Here is a 17,825-nt window from a genome sequence, read left to right as displayed (position 1 = left end):
TTTGCTTACGCATAAACACACTAAAAGTAGGTTAAAATCAAAATTTTGAATTTCGACCATTGATATTCAATCACTACTTGTCATTTTTCTCGAATATTTACATTTTTTTTGGGACAAGTGCTTGCTCTCAATTACTTCTATACTGTTAACATGAGCTAGGGTACATCTTTCAACGTGATGAGAGAAATACATAATCGTGTCATTGGGTGGTGGCAAGTCAACAACTTAATGTGCCGGCTCAGCATAATCAACGTACATAGTCCTCACCTAGGATGGAGCGATGATGATATAGACACTTTTCACGCGCAATTGAGACGAAAATACGGCAGCTGCCCAAGCCATGACGTCAAAATCGTTATGGGAGATATCTATGCTCAGTTTGACCAGGGAGGAAGAATTCAGTCCGGTTATTGGAAAATTCAACGTGCATCAACGGTAACGACCTTCAATTTCCAATTCCAGCACATCCAAGAACATATACCCATATAAATTTCAAATCGGGTTGGCCCGTTGAAAAAAAATCCCCCATATCAATGTGGGCCAGTGTAACGCAGCACGTTAGATTGACGAATTGAAAAACCTTAGCTTTGCTTAGCTTAGACTGACTGCACATATCAATGGTTGCTACTCGGTGATTGATCAGAATCATTAACTGAGTGGGGCTAGGAGTGACCATCCATTCTCAATATACAAGTGTGACCCCATATTTAAAGCTCAATAACGGTGGCCATGTCATTGTGATATCGTTCTCTGCTTGACAGTCAAGCAGTTCAGTTCGGTGTCAGCTCGTGCTCTCGAGTTGTTCGTAAAGTTCGTTGCAATAGTGTTCGCGTTCTCTTTTTCGCGGTGTTTGTGTGTGTGTGCCCCGAAATGGGAAAACATCGCTCGAGAAGCCCGGTGAAATGGTCCCCGATTCATGAGTTGATGGGTCGATAGGTAGGGTCCAGGTGTGGGAGATGCCTCCCTGACGTCGGTAGCATTGGTGCTCAGCAAGAACCCCGATGAAGGAAGCTCGGGTGTACCAACAGGTTTGTTGTTCTACCCAGCCAGCTGGGATGGAAAAACGCAGCAAGAAGAGGAAGAAGAATCGGGGCCAGTCCGATGGCACCATTGGTCGCGACGATGTCACTATGACGAACGGCAGTGATGTTGGAGATTTTTGTGTCGCTGCCGAAACCGAAAATGCTGCCGAAATGGGCGCGGCAAAAGTGAAGCTACCTCCTCTGGTAGTGAAAAACGCCCATCTTAACGAGCTCGTCGCAGATCTGGCGTCACTGGGCGTCAAAGCCAAATACAAGTTGGGCAGAGTCGGCACCAAAGTGGTGCTCCGTACGAAACCGGAGTATTACTTGATCGTCGCCCACCTGAGGACTGCCAAGGTGGAATTCTTCACACACGATATTCCCGATGAGAAACCGTTCAAGGTCGTCATGAGGGGCCTACAAAACTTCGACCCGAAGTTTATCGAAGCTAAAATCCGAGACCGGTACAAGCTGGCCACAAGTTCCGTCTATCGGATGACAAGGAAGGACGAGAATGTAAAGGCGTATCCGGATTGCCTTTTCCTGGTGCACTTCCAGAAGGGAATGGTGACGCTCAATGCACTGAAAGCCATCCACTCCATCAATTCCATCATCGTCCGCTGAGAGCCATATCGTGGCGGCCATCGCGATGTAACTCAGTGCCAACAGTGTCTCAACTTTGGACACGGCACCCGCAACTGCAATATTAAGCCACGCTGTGGCAATTACGCTAAAAGCCACGCCTTCTCCGACTGTGCTGCGGATGAAGCTGTGGCGTCCAAATGTGCCAACTGTGGTGGTGCTCACTACCCAAGCAACACACATCCAACGAAATAGGTTGCTGCAACTTGATTGTGACTGAAATAAGGTGCATACAAGTAACAACTACTATTATGTGACAAGTGTGCTGCTAGGGTAAGGATCCGATAAGCAGTGCCCTAAACGCGAGGATTTCAAGTGCATCCGAAAACAGGCGTCCACCAACAATCAATCAAGACGAAGGAAGGATAAGGCCTCAGCTTTCAGGGCGGAGGACTTTCCGCCTCTTCACGGAAAAGTGAATTCGTTGGTGCGATCTGCTCCCCCTCAAGAAACATCTGGATCTTCTGCTGAACAAAGCTCTCCCCCTCCCCCTGGATTTTGGAGACAACTAACAATGCAAAACAACAACCCCGATCTGTTTTCAGTGAATGAACTCATGGAAATTTTCGTCAACATGACCGGTGCCGCGATAAGCCCGAACAGATACAAGTGCTCGGTAAGTTCATCATCCAGTATGTTGTATGTGGTGAGTAGTATTATATTTAGATTTCACCATTTTTTTAGATGGTTAAAATACAGATCATTCAAACAAAAAAAAAGGAAAAAGGAACATTCCCCATTTCATATATAATATATATTCAAGCATTATCTTAGACACATCATGGGGAAACATTTTGTGCAGCTAATAGAGCGCATTTTCAAATATTCCTTGAGAGAAATCGAGAGAGAAATACATAAAGCGACTCAGAAGATCAAGTTGAAGAGAGGTTGAATTTGATTTCCAGAACAACATGTGAAAAGGGCATACAAGCTTTTTGTAAACAAACTTTCTTATGCCCTTTTCTCGCCACCCATATGAAACCAACGCAAACCTTTAACATCACCGGGTAGGGGACACTTTCCCCTTCCCGATGATATTGCTGGTTTGCGTGGGCGACCCTCGGTTGGTGAGAAAAGGGCCTACAAAGGTTTGTTTACAAAAAGCTTGTATGCCCTTTTCACATGTTGATCTGGATTTATGAGTAACGAGAGAAAAATGTACAAAAACGCTCATTTTAATTGCCCTTTAGCTCGCCAGCTACCTTCTTTAGGTCTATTAGCGTTGAAAAAAACTGGGTAAGGTATCGGCCTCTGTTGGAGGATTGAGTCGAGTCAGTCTTGGATTTAGTAAACGATAACAGTCGTTATGGCAGGTGTACCCGAGGAGTCATAACGTCCGTTATGACTCCTCGGGTGAGTAGTATTATATTTAGATTTTACCAATTTCTTAGATGGTTGAAATACAGTGACCTTGACAGTGAATACCTTGACATGCCATAGTTGATGGATGTATTGCAATAGAAAGTTGAATATAAGAATAATGAACATTTTTCTGTTGAGATTACTTAACTGAATTTTAAGCTAGTAATAGTTAATTTTGCAACAGAAGATTATTAGCAGAAGAATTATGATTTCACCTGTTCACAAGTTTAATCACACTATTTCTATTATTGAATATCTAAAGAACTTTTTTTTTTATGATTCAGCAATACATCAATGTTCAAAATGTCACCATGACCGGTAAACGTTATAGCCATGTATAAATGCGGCATAGTAACCAATGTGAAGTGTAGAACAATTGGCAACTTACCGTTATTTATTTTGTTTTCTCCATTTTCTACCCAGAGTCAATAAAGGTATATCATTCATTTTGTTACTATCTAATCAATAGTATCCATCAGGATAGCAACACCGTCAATATAACTTTTAAATGGCTCCAAGCCAACACTATCATCGGCCCTTTAGAGACAGGTGGGCTAGTGTTGCATCTAGATCCAGCATCAGCGTTGCCGCCAGTAACAGCAGTGCAAAAACCCAACTGGTTAGTACTTTCCGATTGTTCTTTTTTTGTTGAGTGTGGCGTCCTGAGGGCGTCACTTAGGTTATTTTCAACCATAGGTCGAAGAGCACTATGAGCTACTAATTTGCACAACTCTAACTCAGCAACTGTGTTAGGGAAACCATTTTTTTGTTCCCAACGCCTCGTTTTCTGATAACAAAATTAAGCATTTTCGTTTACAAAATGCACGGAATTTTTGGTTTATCTTATAGATAATAAAAAAAATGAAGGATCGAGGTAGGCCGTGCATTGGATCTGACGTGTTTTGTTTATGCTGCTGCTTTATTTTTCGCGAATTTTACTGAGTGTTTAGTGAAAATTTAGTAAGAGAATTGAAAAACTCCGTCAACTGAAACTTAATCAATAATTTCGTGTGTAAGTGCTCGGTTGTTACAACAAATAGAAACGAACGGATTATTAGACAACCACGAGTGGACAAACCGGTGGGAGATAGAAGAGTGTTGTGCTTGTAGATGGAAGCGAAGAAATTTCATCCCGTTAAATTTATGGATTTTGCGTTGCTCCGGATTTTTTTCTAACATATGTGGATTGTATCAGACGGCCAAGACGTATTTCAAGACTATACATTCCGTGCAAGCTTTACCACAAACCGGATTACCCTGTGAAGCGAACCGTCTACAATTGCGACTTCCCCTCTAACACATCATGCCAGCTTGTTAGGTTCACTTGGCCAGATTTGGTGAGTTCGTTCCATTTTGTCCTTTACAATATTTTCATACTTAATTTCCGAGTACTAGTACTAGTGATACTACAAACATTTCCAACTCATTAAATACGCGTAAATCAAGCAATACCGCTTGGTTGAAAGTCCCAGTACATTATTAATGATTCCTACATTGAAATGTATTGGAGCGGGGCTTATCATATACGAAAAAAGCTTCGGAATGCTTGCGTTCTTGAAATGGGCTTTAGGAGTTGTGATAGAGCTGTCACCTTCTAACTCCCGGATTTAAGCTTCTTGAAATTATTTATATAAAAGATGGTTCCAGGAGGATTTTATCCATAATGCCACTGCCAGTCAGTGGACAAATTCATGAAAGAAGGATACATATGTGGTAATATAGTAACAGGTTTCCTAATGACTACTGACTACTGATATTAAGCAGAATATAATGTTTCAACAAACACGTGTCGGTCGAATTAGGATTTATCCCAGGCTACTATTGTAGAAAAACGTAATTGATAGATATTGGGCGGACCGCGTCGGAATGTTTAGAAAAATAGGGCGCACGCTTGATCCGGTTTAAGATACATTATTGACTGCTTTCGGGAACATGAATTCATTTTAATAACTTGTTTACTTGTTTAACCAGGGCTTAAGCAATCGTCACGTTGGTCATAGCTTGTTATGATAGCCTGAACAATGCGTAAAGAGCAAACCGCGAAACATTGAACGTCGCGTGAAAGTGGAACTTAATGAAGACCTAAGTGCTTTTTCGTAACTTTTAGTTTTCGGATTAGAAAAATAATCGGTTGCAGGACAGTGTTACCGATTTATATTAGATAATTCAAAGCTATGTTGATCATTATAACATTAAATTTTGAATAACAAATGATAAGACAATCTTATTCAAATGTCGTAATAATACCTCTGGCCAAGGAAAAATGATTTATATAGTTTTCATAAAAGTTGACGATACAAATACTAATGAGGAAAGGAATTCCACATTTTCTTTTCCCAAGTCCTTTTCCTCTCCTTCCCTTCCCTTCTTCTCTTTTCAGAAAGCGAGTAATGGCGCTATAACCATATGCCATATAGGGCTAGGACAAGAGTTAGTGCTCAGGTCCCAACCGCTAGAAGAAAATGGTAGCGAGCAAGGGCGCTATAACCTAGGCGAATACAGCATTCCCTCCGTATAGGTTACGTCCGCACACCGCTCTCCGTTGTCCTTCAACTGAGGTCGGCTGGATCGATTGAGGGATGGCAGTGGGTTGGCGGTGCCGTCCACGCTTGTGCGGAGGGAGGACTGTTCGCTCGAACACAAGGGGTAAATACCTGTGTTCCATCCCAGGAGATCGGACAACCAAGGAGTGTACATTAACTTTCTTAGCTCTGTCACTCCCAACGATTTATATAGCATATTTTCAAATCCAGCATACGGAGCGGTTGGTACGGTATGTCCCCGCTCTTTGATTACCTGTGGATTAAATGTTAACCACTGTCTATACTTATTAAGTAGACATGGTAAACATTCACTTCCACAAAAATTAACTAAACGCTACACAGTAGGCCTGGCCGCTTTATTGTTTGTTTCACATCCTTGATGTGCAGCAGGCATTAATAATGACAAGAAAAATGATAGATGTATCATTTTCCAGGATTCTTTCAAGTACTGGCTGTGTATGTGTAGACTAGACTGTAGACTAGACTATCTTATAGATAATAAAAAAAAATGAAATTTTTTTACTAAAATTTTCTAATTGAAAGATATTTGCGATCAATCGTATAATCCGAGATTTTTTTTTTTCTTTTTCTAGCGTCCTGGAGAAAACCTTATCTTAAGGTGAAAGTTAATGCTTTTCCGTTGATTCTGAATCCACACCCGTTCGAAGCACACCCAAATTCAAAATGCACCAATGCCAACAAGCATTGCAAATCAGGAAAATGAAAAGTATCGAAATTTTGACCGTATTCGTAAACACAATATTCTTGTATAATTATAATAATTCTACTACTTTTTTGTGTTTAATAATTTATTTGATAAGGATTCTTGGTCACTATACAATACATCTGAAAACTATAGTCAAAAGATACAACACAATAAACACTTTATCTTCCGCTATCCAAAAAGCCTCTCCCATCAGAAGAGGAGCCGCTTCCAGTAGTTTCATTGTATGGCGGTTACGCCAACGAGGGTCAGAGCGCGTCCATTGCAGCAATGGACGCAAAACGTGGTCAGCACTCACACACTCATCACGAAACGGTTGCTTTCCAAAGTCGACGACGCATCGACCGAAAGAACTGCTGATGAAGAACAATGAGGAGGACCACACAATGGTTGCTGCCGAGAAAACAGACGATCGCGTGGCACACATCGAGAGTAGCCTGCTTTTGTCGACAGCCGAGTGAACACTGATAATTCTACTACTGAAATGACAACTTCAATTCAAAGATTCCAAGTTCATGGAAGTCTTGCCGTAGTTCAGGAAAGGTCTGCCGTACTTCAGCGAAGTCCTGATGAAGTTCAGGGAAGCCCTGCCGAATTTCAGGAAAGTCCTTCCGAAGTTCAGAGCTGCTGATGTTCAGGGAAGTTCTGCGGAAATTTAGAGAGGTTCTGCCGAAGTTCAGGAAAGTCCTTCCGAAGTTCAGGGAAGTCTTGCCGAAGTTCAGGGAAGTCCTCCTGAAGAGAAGTTCTGTCGAAGTTCAGGGAAGTTCTGCCGAAGTTCATGGAAGTTTTGCCTAACTTCAGGGAAGTCCTACCGATGTTCAGGGAAGGCCTGCCGAGCTTCGCGAAAGTCCTGCCAAAGTTCAGGGAAATCCTGCCCAGGTTCAGGGCACTCCTGCCGAGGTGATTTATTAGATTTTTCGACTGGATGATTTCTACAATATTTGAATATATAGTTCACTTTTTCTAATTATCTTTAAAAATATCAAGATATAACAGAATACCTTCATCAAATAGGCAGAAATTTTCGCAGAATATCCTTAAATACTTGTGAAACACCATATGAAAATTGAGGAACCCTTTGATTTGAAAAATATTTCATTCAGCAATGGCATAGGTCGGTGTTTTCTAAAACAGTTCCATTTATCTTTAAAAATATCCAGATATATCAGAAAACCTCCTTGATGGAACTAGGCTAGGCTTAAACTTTTACAGATTATCCTTAAATTAGCTTACACATACACACACTTGAATTGTTTTTATTATTTCACAAATACACGTGTTTCCAACACGACTTAGAAATACGCTTAATTTATAATTATTTTTCATTATTTATTTTCAAGCACTTTCATAATGGAGTTCTTGCGATAACGCATAGATGACATTGTCGATCAGCATCCGTTTCCAATTATCGATAATGTTCGCAAAATATTTCGAATTGAAATCCCAAAAGATATCTTACAATATGCGCGACTCGCGCGAGCTTGATCCTGCTGACGGTGCTCATGGTTTTTCTTGCTAATTCATTCATGGATCGCCCCGTCGTGTGGCTTTTTTTCGCTTCTCTGTTTGTGCGAGCGTTCCAAATCACATTGTTCTTCAACCTGGAGCATGCTTACGTACAGATACATGCCAGTTGATTGCGTAGGAAAACGAAATCTAATGCTTGAAATTGCGTTACAAGAAACTGGTTTTCGGGAAATTTAAACAATAAATAAATCTTGTAAAAATTGCTAGAGATGGCAATTTTAGTTTCTTAATTTTTCACGGAAGATTTTTTTTTTTCAATTGAGCGCTGCGTTATTTTGTAAAAAATCTATGAAGTGAGTCATTCTAATCCGATCCGCTTTCACCTTAATTTGAAGTGTTTCTGGTTAATTGACAAGGTTGTGTGGTATTCGGTCAATACCACAATAGATCAGCTTAATGGTCGCAGTGGTTCAAATCTCAACAAAAAAAAAAAAAAAAAATTCGGTCATTGCGAGAATTTTTATGTACCACTTCAATACTGTTACGCATTTGACCACAAACCTTTGGCTGTTGGGCACATTATCAAAGAGCTTTGAGGGTGATGTGGCTGGCAGCAACGCGAGCGAACGTTTGATGAAAATTAACTCTAAAACAATGGTTGAGTAATGCTGAGCTTTTAGGGTGTTCAACCCAGATGAGACTGGCTGTATGTTGTTTGGAACGAGGGTTACGTGCTTAGCATAGATGGCCCACAGCTACTCACGAAGAGCTACTGAATACGATCAGTAGCAGTGCGGTTTCTTCCTCCTTCTTCGGTGAATAGACGCACATGTGGGCAGAAGCTCGCTGCTTACGGGCAGCCTTTCGTTATGTACTGTAGAACAATGTTCAATGCTACGCGCCGAAAACACTGCTGCTGTTGCTGCTGATAACGACCGCCTGGACACCACCACACACGGTGATACCGGGTGGAATTGAATTTTGTAATCTGTTTTAGAGAAAGTGCTTTTTGCAGGCAATCGGTGATAATTTTGATAACCATTGCAACAGTTGGACATTTGTGTAATTTTCAATTGTGACCTATTGATAATTGATAAAATGTTCATTTAAACAGATTTGTAGAAATATTTTCAATCGATTGGCTTGTTTATAATAACAATCTTCTGCGTGCGTTTTGTCAATAATCAACCGTAATGTCTCCCATTTGACTTTGAAGGGTTCGTCTTGACCGGTCATCATGCGTTGCTTTCATGTGAGGAAAACCCGAAAAATTTATCAAATCCGGTCACAAACTGGCTCAGAAACCATATGTCAACCAGAACCGAAATTGAAGATGCAAATCTCTACGAGCGGTTCGTCCAAAACTTTGAATCATTCAGGAAAGTATCTTCAACTATGTTCACTTTCCTGCTGATACGACAGTGTATCAAATAAATAACCATATTTTGAGGGTGTTATGAGGGCTGCATCTTATTCACACCGACGAATAGCTCAGCCATTTCCAACTTGAAGGATCTGAGTAATTTTGGTAAACATGCGAGACATATTTATTTATTTATTTAATAAGTCATATGACAAAGTTGTCTCAATGAATAAACTATTCGTCTTAAATAAGGTTCAGTCTTCTTACTCTATTCACAAATTGAGGTGTGGACATACCAAAATCAAACGCGGACTCGACGGATACAAACATACGAACCATTGCACAAATAGGCTGGTTGTAGCCATAGAGAGTACGATGAAAGCTCGGTTTCATCAGGGATTGCTGCCGAAACATCCTACCTGAAGCACGGAAATCAAGCAGTGACAGAAGATGAGAGGAATCGACTTCACCGTTGAGAAATTTAGCTATAAACGAAGCCTGTTGTAGCTTACGTCTTCGATCAAGCACTTCGAGGTCAAGCAGATGGCATCTATCGGAATATGCTAGAAGGTTAAAAGGATCACGCCACGGTAGGTTTCTGAGCGCAAGTCGTATGAATCTTTTTTGCACACGCTCGATTCTTAGATTCCATGATACGTAGTTTGGAGCCCATACAACTGAAGCATTTTCTAGGATCGGCCTTACGAGTGAACAATAAAATGTTTTTAGACAGTGTGGATCCGTGAAATCCTTGGTAATCTTAGAGATGAAGCCAAGTTGACGATAAGCCTTGGAAATAATCGATACATAATGGGAATGAAAGAAAAGCTTCGAGTCCAATACGACACCAAGATCCGTCACTTGATCCACTCTGCTAAGAACAGTATCATCGATCTGGTATTCACAAATTAACGGGTTTTTGGACCGATAGAAGGTCATCACATGACATTTCGCGACGCTGATGACAAGCTTGTTCGAGCGGCACCACTGAACGAACATGTTGAGCAACACTTGCAGGTGAAAAAATCCTCGATGCAGCGTACCATATGGTAAGATCCTTCCATTGTAAAATGGGTGATAGGGGAAATGGCTCTAATGTTGGCCTATGGATCTAAGATTAGGCCCATCGCTAAAAATCTGCTATTTATCAATTTAATTTAGATGAACGCGTCATTGGTACGGTACTAATGGATATGTTTGGTAGCTATTAAAAATCGTAAGCATGTCCGGAAAGTAACCGGAATATTTTGTGCACTTCATTTTGTATCAAATACTTTGGATAGGTTTATCGTGTAACATACCATTGAGTAGGTACACTGGAGTCGCTTTTTACGCGGTTTTTTTTACGCGGTTTTTTTTACACGGTTTTTTTTTTACGCGGTTAGTGCCGCTGAGTCGCAATTTACGCGGTACGTTTTTAACGATTTCTCGACAACGATACGACCTATCAACTTGATTCCAATCACATTATCCGTTTCAAACAATAGGTAATCGAATGGCATACTTTAAAAAAAATCACAATTTTTGGTGTAAACACAGAAATTTTTAAAATATGTCTATATGGACCACAACATGCTATAATAACGAATGGCATCAAAACCGATTTATAAAAAATATTTAAGCATGTGAAAAATCAAAATCTTGGTAGTTTTTTTTTTACGCGGCACATATCCCCCGCGTAAAAGCGACTCCAGTGTATTCAGAATAATTTATGTGTGTACAAACGTTAGTTTTCATAACAATGAGACGTAGACGCATTGTCCAGTTTTTCAAAAATATTGCTAAGGGTTTTTTTTTTTTTCCTTTGGTTTGTTTTTTCCGTCGATCTTGTTTTCCGTGCTGAGCACCAATGCTACCGACGTGCCGGGAAGGCAGCTACCACACTGGACCCTACCTATCGACCCATCAACTCATGAACCGGGGACCAACGGCTTTACTTCCCATCCGAAGGAAGGCGTGATCAGAGATGTTATGCCTCAGAACATCCCGGCGGCGCCGACTGGGATTGAACCCAGGCCTGCTGGGGTGAGAGGTAATCACGCTTACCAATATTGCTAAGGGTTGCAAGCAGGCTTCCGGAAATCTCACGCGTACACAAATGCGACAGCGAGCTGTGAGACAGAGCGTCGCATGACTCTCAAATCCATGGTGTGCTACATTAATTGTACAAAAGAGAGACCAGAACGATGCGCGCGACAGCTACATGCTCTCAACAAATTCAAGCGCTTCAATTTTTTTTGTCTCATCCCATTGCTCTCTCAATTCGACGCATGTATTCACTCATATGCGAATGTTTCATTGCAACATCTCGATGCGATCTCTCAGGGCGCCATCGCCGTGCGCTGTTTCGCATGCCTTGACTCTCGCGGTCCCATCATATGTGATGTTGTCGGGTGACGAGAGAAGGGACTGGAAGGGTTTGTTCACAGAAGACTTGTGTGCCCTTTTCAAATGGGGTGAAGTTTTTAAATGGTTCCAGAAATATCTTCTAGTATAGATTCAAGCAGACTCAACACATGGTTCCAGAGATATACTGGAATCACCGTAAGATCACCACTCATGATCCTAGGAAGACGCAATTGCTTGTCGAAAGGATGCTTAAGGAAGGTAAAGGAAGACTACGTGAGCGGTGGATGGCAACCTTACGGTAGTTGGGATCAGGGATGGAAAATCATTTCGTGCATTCATTTACATTCATTTGTCTATAACTTTTTCCATCAGCAGAATACCGTAAAATGATGTATGAAGCTTTTGTAGCTTTTGATATTAACTACAACTTTTGTAAATAATTAAAATCTGAATCTCTTATGCATGACGAACTAGAGCTGGCAGAACATGTTATTGTTTTTCAGTGAATGCAATTTACATTTACTAAAAAACAATGGTGAGTTCTTATCGCTCTGCTTCATCATGCATAAGAGATACCGATTTAAGTGATTTACAAAAGATGTAGCTAATATCAAAACCTTCAAAAGCTTCAAACATTGTTTTACGGAAATCTGTTAATGAAAAAAGTTAGAGGCAAATAAATGTTAGCATGTTAGCACCCCAAATAATACCGGAATATCTGTGGAACTATGTGTCCTTCAACAAGTCCTTATGCGGAAATCTTCTAAAATACATTTTTTGGAAGCCTCTGAAGCTTTCAGCCCATTTGGTGGAAAAATAAACAAGTTATTGCGCACTTGCACCAAATTAGGCTCAGAATCCCTCAGAATACTTTTACTCAGACCAGTAAAAATATAAATGGACGATTTTGAATGTAAAATAGCACTACATTTTACTATACAAGATCATATAGTCGGCGTTAAGTCAGAAGCGACTAAGTAGCAAAATAAAAACAAAAAATGAGTTAATGATATCATAAGATCAAGAATTCCCTCAGCTATAATTCACTTTTTCAGCCAGATTTGAAAAATTAGAGTAGCAAGAAAAAAACGGTCAAATGATTTGTCCCTTTACATAAGACACAATATTGAACAGCCAACTTTAAATTCGTTTTTCTCGAAATCAAAAAAAAAATCACAGTTCGGTCTGACTTGACCGATCATATCAACACGCTAGTAATGATAGAACTCTGAAGATTAATATTTGTATTTTGTCTTGCTTGAGTGAACACTATTTTAAGGGATTATTTTCAACGCAGAAGTGTAATTTGCTGCAAAAACGTTGGTGGTGACTTCTTATTACATACACACAAGTCTACACTTAAAAATCAACCAAGTTTAACATGTTGTAGTTTTGTTCTGTTATGATCAATTGAGTTGAAATTTTGACTCAAAACTTGCTTTTCCATTGACCTTTGTCCGATCAGCTATGCACAAATTTTAATTTTATTGTCACCTTCCAGCAGGTGCTTCAAAAAATTTGGTATTTTTTACACGTGAAACTCAAAATATTTGTAGTTTTGCGTCAAAATTTCAGCTCAATTGATCATAACAGAACACATTTACAACATGTTAAACTCCTTCCTTTAATCAACAAAAATTGCCGCTAGGAAAACTTTGTTGGTCATAACCATCCGACACCTCTTCTCCATGTTCGATAAGAGTATAGTAGCTAGGTCGCTTTTCATCGTTTTCAAAACAAAACCACACTTTTCCCACATCAAGAACACGAGTTGGTCTTCCAGTTGAGTTCGTTATTTCGATGTCGCATTGAAACGTCGCTTAGCGACGTCTCATTGAGAAAAGCGCATGAGCTTCGGCTCACGCGACGTCGCATGATACTCGTTCTCATGAAACGCATGCATCCGGAAATGTGCTGTGCTTACAAAACAGTGCGACACACTGACATTATGAGAATGTGGGATGCGACAAAACTGAACAGAGAGAAACAGAGTGCTACAAATCTCTTGCGCATGAGACTGCTATGACTATTCGTATTGCGTCTCGCATACGGTAGTGCGCGCACCGTAAGCCTGGTTGCAAGACCACCACGTACCGCCACTTCAAAGCGGAAAGAGTTCCATCCAGGACAATCTACGATTTTCTAAAAAGGTATTCCGAAACTGGTTCAGCAGATTTCCTTAAACTCTCAGGCCGTCCAGAGTCCGTATCAACGCCTAATTTCGTGAGTGCCGTAGAAAAAGCATTTAAGAAGCAACGCGATGTTTAGGTCCGCCAGCTAGCTTCGAAAATGCAAATTCCAAAGTCAACGCTCGGTGATATTAAAATACACAAATTGCCCATCAAGACGAGAACAAAAAAAGTCGTGCCAAAGTATGCTAAGGACCAGTTTGCTCGTGCCAAATCAGGAGCTCGATTCGTTCTCGACAAATCACGCCAACAAATTTTAATAATTGACGATAATACGTATGTTCCAGTTGATCCACAAGAAGTGCCAGAACGTAAATTGTATCACAGTTCTAATCCCAAAGATGTTTCTTACGATGAAAAAACCAAGAAAAAACTATTTAAAAAAAATACCTTGTATAGCAGGCCATCAATCGATTTGGGAATATTTCCATTTTTTACAACCGGTATTATAAATGCAGATATTTATCTTAACGAATGTCTGAAGAAGCATCTGATTCCTTTCATTCGTAAGCATAATTCCACCAACAATGTTTTATTTTGGCCAGACCTGGCATCGGCACACTACGCAAAGAGAGTGCTGGAGTTCCTTGAACAAGAAAATATGGAATTTGTAATTGTAATTGTAATTGTAATTGGAATTGTAATTGTAATTGTAATTGTAATTGGAATTGTAATTGTAATTGTAATTGTTCAGTGTATGCTGTGCCAACCGCTAAGTTGGCTTATCTAGGGACTAACCCCCTAGTCTATACACCTACTGTCCTTACCGTTGCACTCGTCAGCTCGTGCGATACTCTAGACACACATGGGTGGTCGTATCCGGGTCCTTCCCTGGGTAGGCTCGTGTCCGTCTAGGTTCTGGTACATTAACTTATCTCTATGCATGGTAATTATACTTTACAACTCACCTTTTGATTATATTGTCGATAATGCTGAAACTATATGAAGGATAGTGATCAATGTTAGATGTGTGCTGCGATGGAGTAGTAATTGAAGGAAATGAGGTTCTGATGTGGACTATAGGTAATTTTAAAATAGGTAAATCATGCAAGCACACACCTTTCACAATTCTTATCCTACTTAACATTTCCATCCAGTGTAAATTGGCCGTCTCCAACCAGCGTGATCCTTTCTGACTGCTTAATCGCTTCTTTTCTTGTTCACGCTTTCTCGCCTTTTTTCTTCTTCCTATTGAACATACAGCCGTGTTCCCATTTGTTCTCAGGCAGGTAATATTGGTACATGAGAGGAAGAAAGAAATAGAACAAGTTAAGTGTGAGGCGCATGCGTTGGTTAGTCGTTTAGGTCATGGTGTTGTGTTTCCTATTTTAATTGCCTATATTTCGCTCTCAGATCGCATCACTTTTCCCCTCCCCCAAATTATTATGGGTGAAAAAGAGAACCCATATTTGGTAGCCTCTCGCAAGCACAATTCAAAAGATTTTAATAATAAACTTATCTAGCACTGGGCTCAAACATATAACATTTTCTAAGACTGATCATGATTAATATAGTATGAATAATGAGAACTGTATGAAGAAAAGACGATCCCAAAAGAAAATTCATTAGCAATAAAACTATTACTCTGTGCTAATCTGAGTTATTTCAAAATGGGAATATGCAGAAAAAATGGATTTTTGTTTCAGGGCCTAATGTATTTTGTTATTGAATCAAACATATTGTATCACTTTTTCAACAAAACATATTTTTGAATCAACAAAATGGTTTTTAGAATCAACAAACAGAGTATTGACTCTACACCGGTTTGTTGATTCAAAAATATTTTTCTTTGAACTAACCGAATAATATAATTGAACTAACCGAATAATATATTTGAATCAATACCAAAAATATATTAGGCCCTGAGCCAAAAATATGTCCATTTGAATTTAAAAAGCATTTCTCTGCGTGAATCCACAAATAAAATACTCAAAAAACTATACCCGATCTGCACCGAAATCAGATCAGCTAATCTATTCGGTAATATTTTTGGTATTTCTATTTAATTGTATTAAGCTACTTTATATCGAGCTCTTTTCAATAATTGCAACATGTGAATAATGCAGAACAAGTTTAAAATTGTTCTAGAGCCAAATTGGTTTTGAAAGGAAGGTCAAACTACAACCGAACAGCTCAGCCGCTCTGAACCCTTCAAGCATGAACATTATGCTTTCCCAAGCGGTCCCTCCGCGCTCTGCCTCTGTTAACCCAAAACCCTAAAACTGATTCAAAGATTATAATATAGATACACACTTCAAAATAACTAATCTTACACGTGACGGAATCCGTCTTTGACATAAAAGATGAGACGTAAACAAACATGTCATGAAATATTAAGTGCTCCGAGACTGAAACATTCGTTGCTCGACGAAAAGTACGTTTGATTGGGTGTGTCTATTATAACCAGTGTTCGAAAAAACTCAAAAACTCAAATATCATGCATGAGTTTATGCGCCTATGAGTTTTGCCTTTCAAAATTCAACGCTGCAAAAATCACCGATGAGTTTTCAGGTTCAAAAATTAATTGCTTTATAATTGGGCGTTATTCATTGTTATTACTATTGTTTGTGCATCAGGGGTTGGAAAATTAACGCAACATGCATAGGCATGATATCAATTGACGTTTGAATGGTTTTTATGAGTTTAAAGCTGGAATGATTTTTCGGCGTTGTGAGTGTGAGTGCGTGAATATGCATGAGAATCTCAAGCGTGAATTTTGTTTGCCACATTCGCACGCGAGTTTATTCTCGCAGGAAGGCTCAATGCATGAGATTTGACAATGATTTTCCGAACACTGATTATAACTCAAATTTATGTCGAAATTGACGCTCGTATGTCACTCTCAGAGCACCTAAATTTACATGATTTTTTCTAAGTGTGTAGTATAAAATAAAATATGCACCTGCACTGTATTGTCCATTCAGAAATCACAGGCAAGACCTGTCGAACAATTTTGGTCGATTTGCAAGCAGGAGTACTTTAAGAGGCGTATTCCAGCTAAAAATCTGTCTATATTTAAACGGATCTGGAAGAAAATTGCAGCTGATGTAGCTGTAACTCATGGACAGCACCTCATGGACCACGGATACTCTATTCTCACCATAATATCTAAAAAGGGAGCTGAGTGCTAAAGATGATATAATTACATGTATAAATCTTGAATCTGAATAGTAAATAAAAAGAGCGGCGCCGGTGGTGTAGTGGTAAGCGTGATTACCTCTCACCCCAGCAGGCCTGGGTTCAATCCCAGTCGGTGCCGCCGGGATGTTCTGAGGCATAACATCTCTGATCACGCCTTCCTTCGGAATGGAAGTAAAGCCGTTGGTCCCCGGTTCATAAGTTGATGAGTCGATAGGTAGGGTCCAGGTGTGGGAGCTGTCTCCCTGGCGTCGGTAGCATTGGTGCTCAGCACGGAAAACAAATCAAAGGAAAAAAAAAATAGTAAATAAAAACGCTTAATGTTATTTTAAAATCCAAAATCAGTTTTTATATTTTTCCGATTACTTCCCGGACATCCATTATTCGATTGCTGTATGTATGAGCCCAAATCAGGGGCATTTATGCCGACATTACATCCATTTCCCCTATATTATTAAATTATTGGTGATGATGAGTGAACATAACAAAAACTGCTTAGTAAAAATAATATACAGAAGGTTTGAAGAAAAGAACAAGAAAAAAGAAAAAAAAAGAAAGTGCATCAAAAATGAGGAAATGGATAAAGGTTAGGAGAAAAATAAAGAAGAGTATGAAAACGGATAGAGATAGGAACATAAAAAGCAAGTTGTTTTCATCAAAGACAAGTTCGTTGGTACAGATAAATTCATTGAAATAATTCGTTTTTGAGTTCATATAATAATACATAAATAAACCTTATTGTCAACCCTTCCTTGACAATGTTTTCTAAAATAATACGAATTCCATGAGAAAACAAGATCTTAAAGCACACTAACAAAACAATTAAAATAATGGGAATAATTTATCTTAAATAATTAAAAGTCGAATGCAGAGGGGTTGACAAAATTGGAACATTATTTATATAATACTAGCTGAGTGTGCCCGGCCTTACTCGGGATTCAATATTAGCTTGAGTTTATGCGCAAATAAAAAAAAAGGCTATATTGTACGTAGCCCCTCCCCCCCCCCCTCTTATCTAAGGGAATA

General features: G+C 39.6%; 1 protein-coding gene across 1 annotated transcript; it reads left to right on the top strand.

Annotated features, from left to right (window-relative positions):
- The first annotated feature begins 1,001 nt into the window (after window positions 1-1,001).
- LOC135710665 (uncharacterized) lies at window positions 1,002-1,646 on the top strand. The gene has a single exon (XM_065233308.1). The coding sequence runs from the start codon at window positions 1,002-1,004 to the stop codon at window positions 1,644-1,646; it is 645 nt and encodes a 214-aa protein (XP_065089380.1).
- The last annotated feature ends 16,179 nt before the right edge of the window (window positions 1,647-17,825 follow it).

The sequence above is a fragment of the Ochlerotatus camptorhynchus genome, unplaced genomic scaffold (genome assembly GCF_037179485.1).
Source record: "Ochlerotatus camptorhynchus isolate MF236.1 unplaced genomic scaffold, CSIRO-AGI_Acam_v1.1 ptg000398l, whole genome shotgun sequence".
NCBI lineage: Eukaryota > Metazoa > Arthropoda > Insecta > Diptera > Culicidae > Ochlerotatus > Ochlerotatus camptorhynchus.
The sequence above is the reverse complement of the archived record's forward strand: the minus strand, read 5'-3'. Positions and strand labels throughout refer to the sequence as shown.

What these genes read in the sequence shown, in the direction of transcription:
- LOC135710665 (XM_065233308.1), top strand. Translation starts at nt 1,002, where the DNA reads ATGAAGGAAGCTCGGGTGTACCAACAGGTTTGTTGTTCTACCCAGCCA.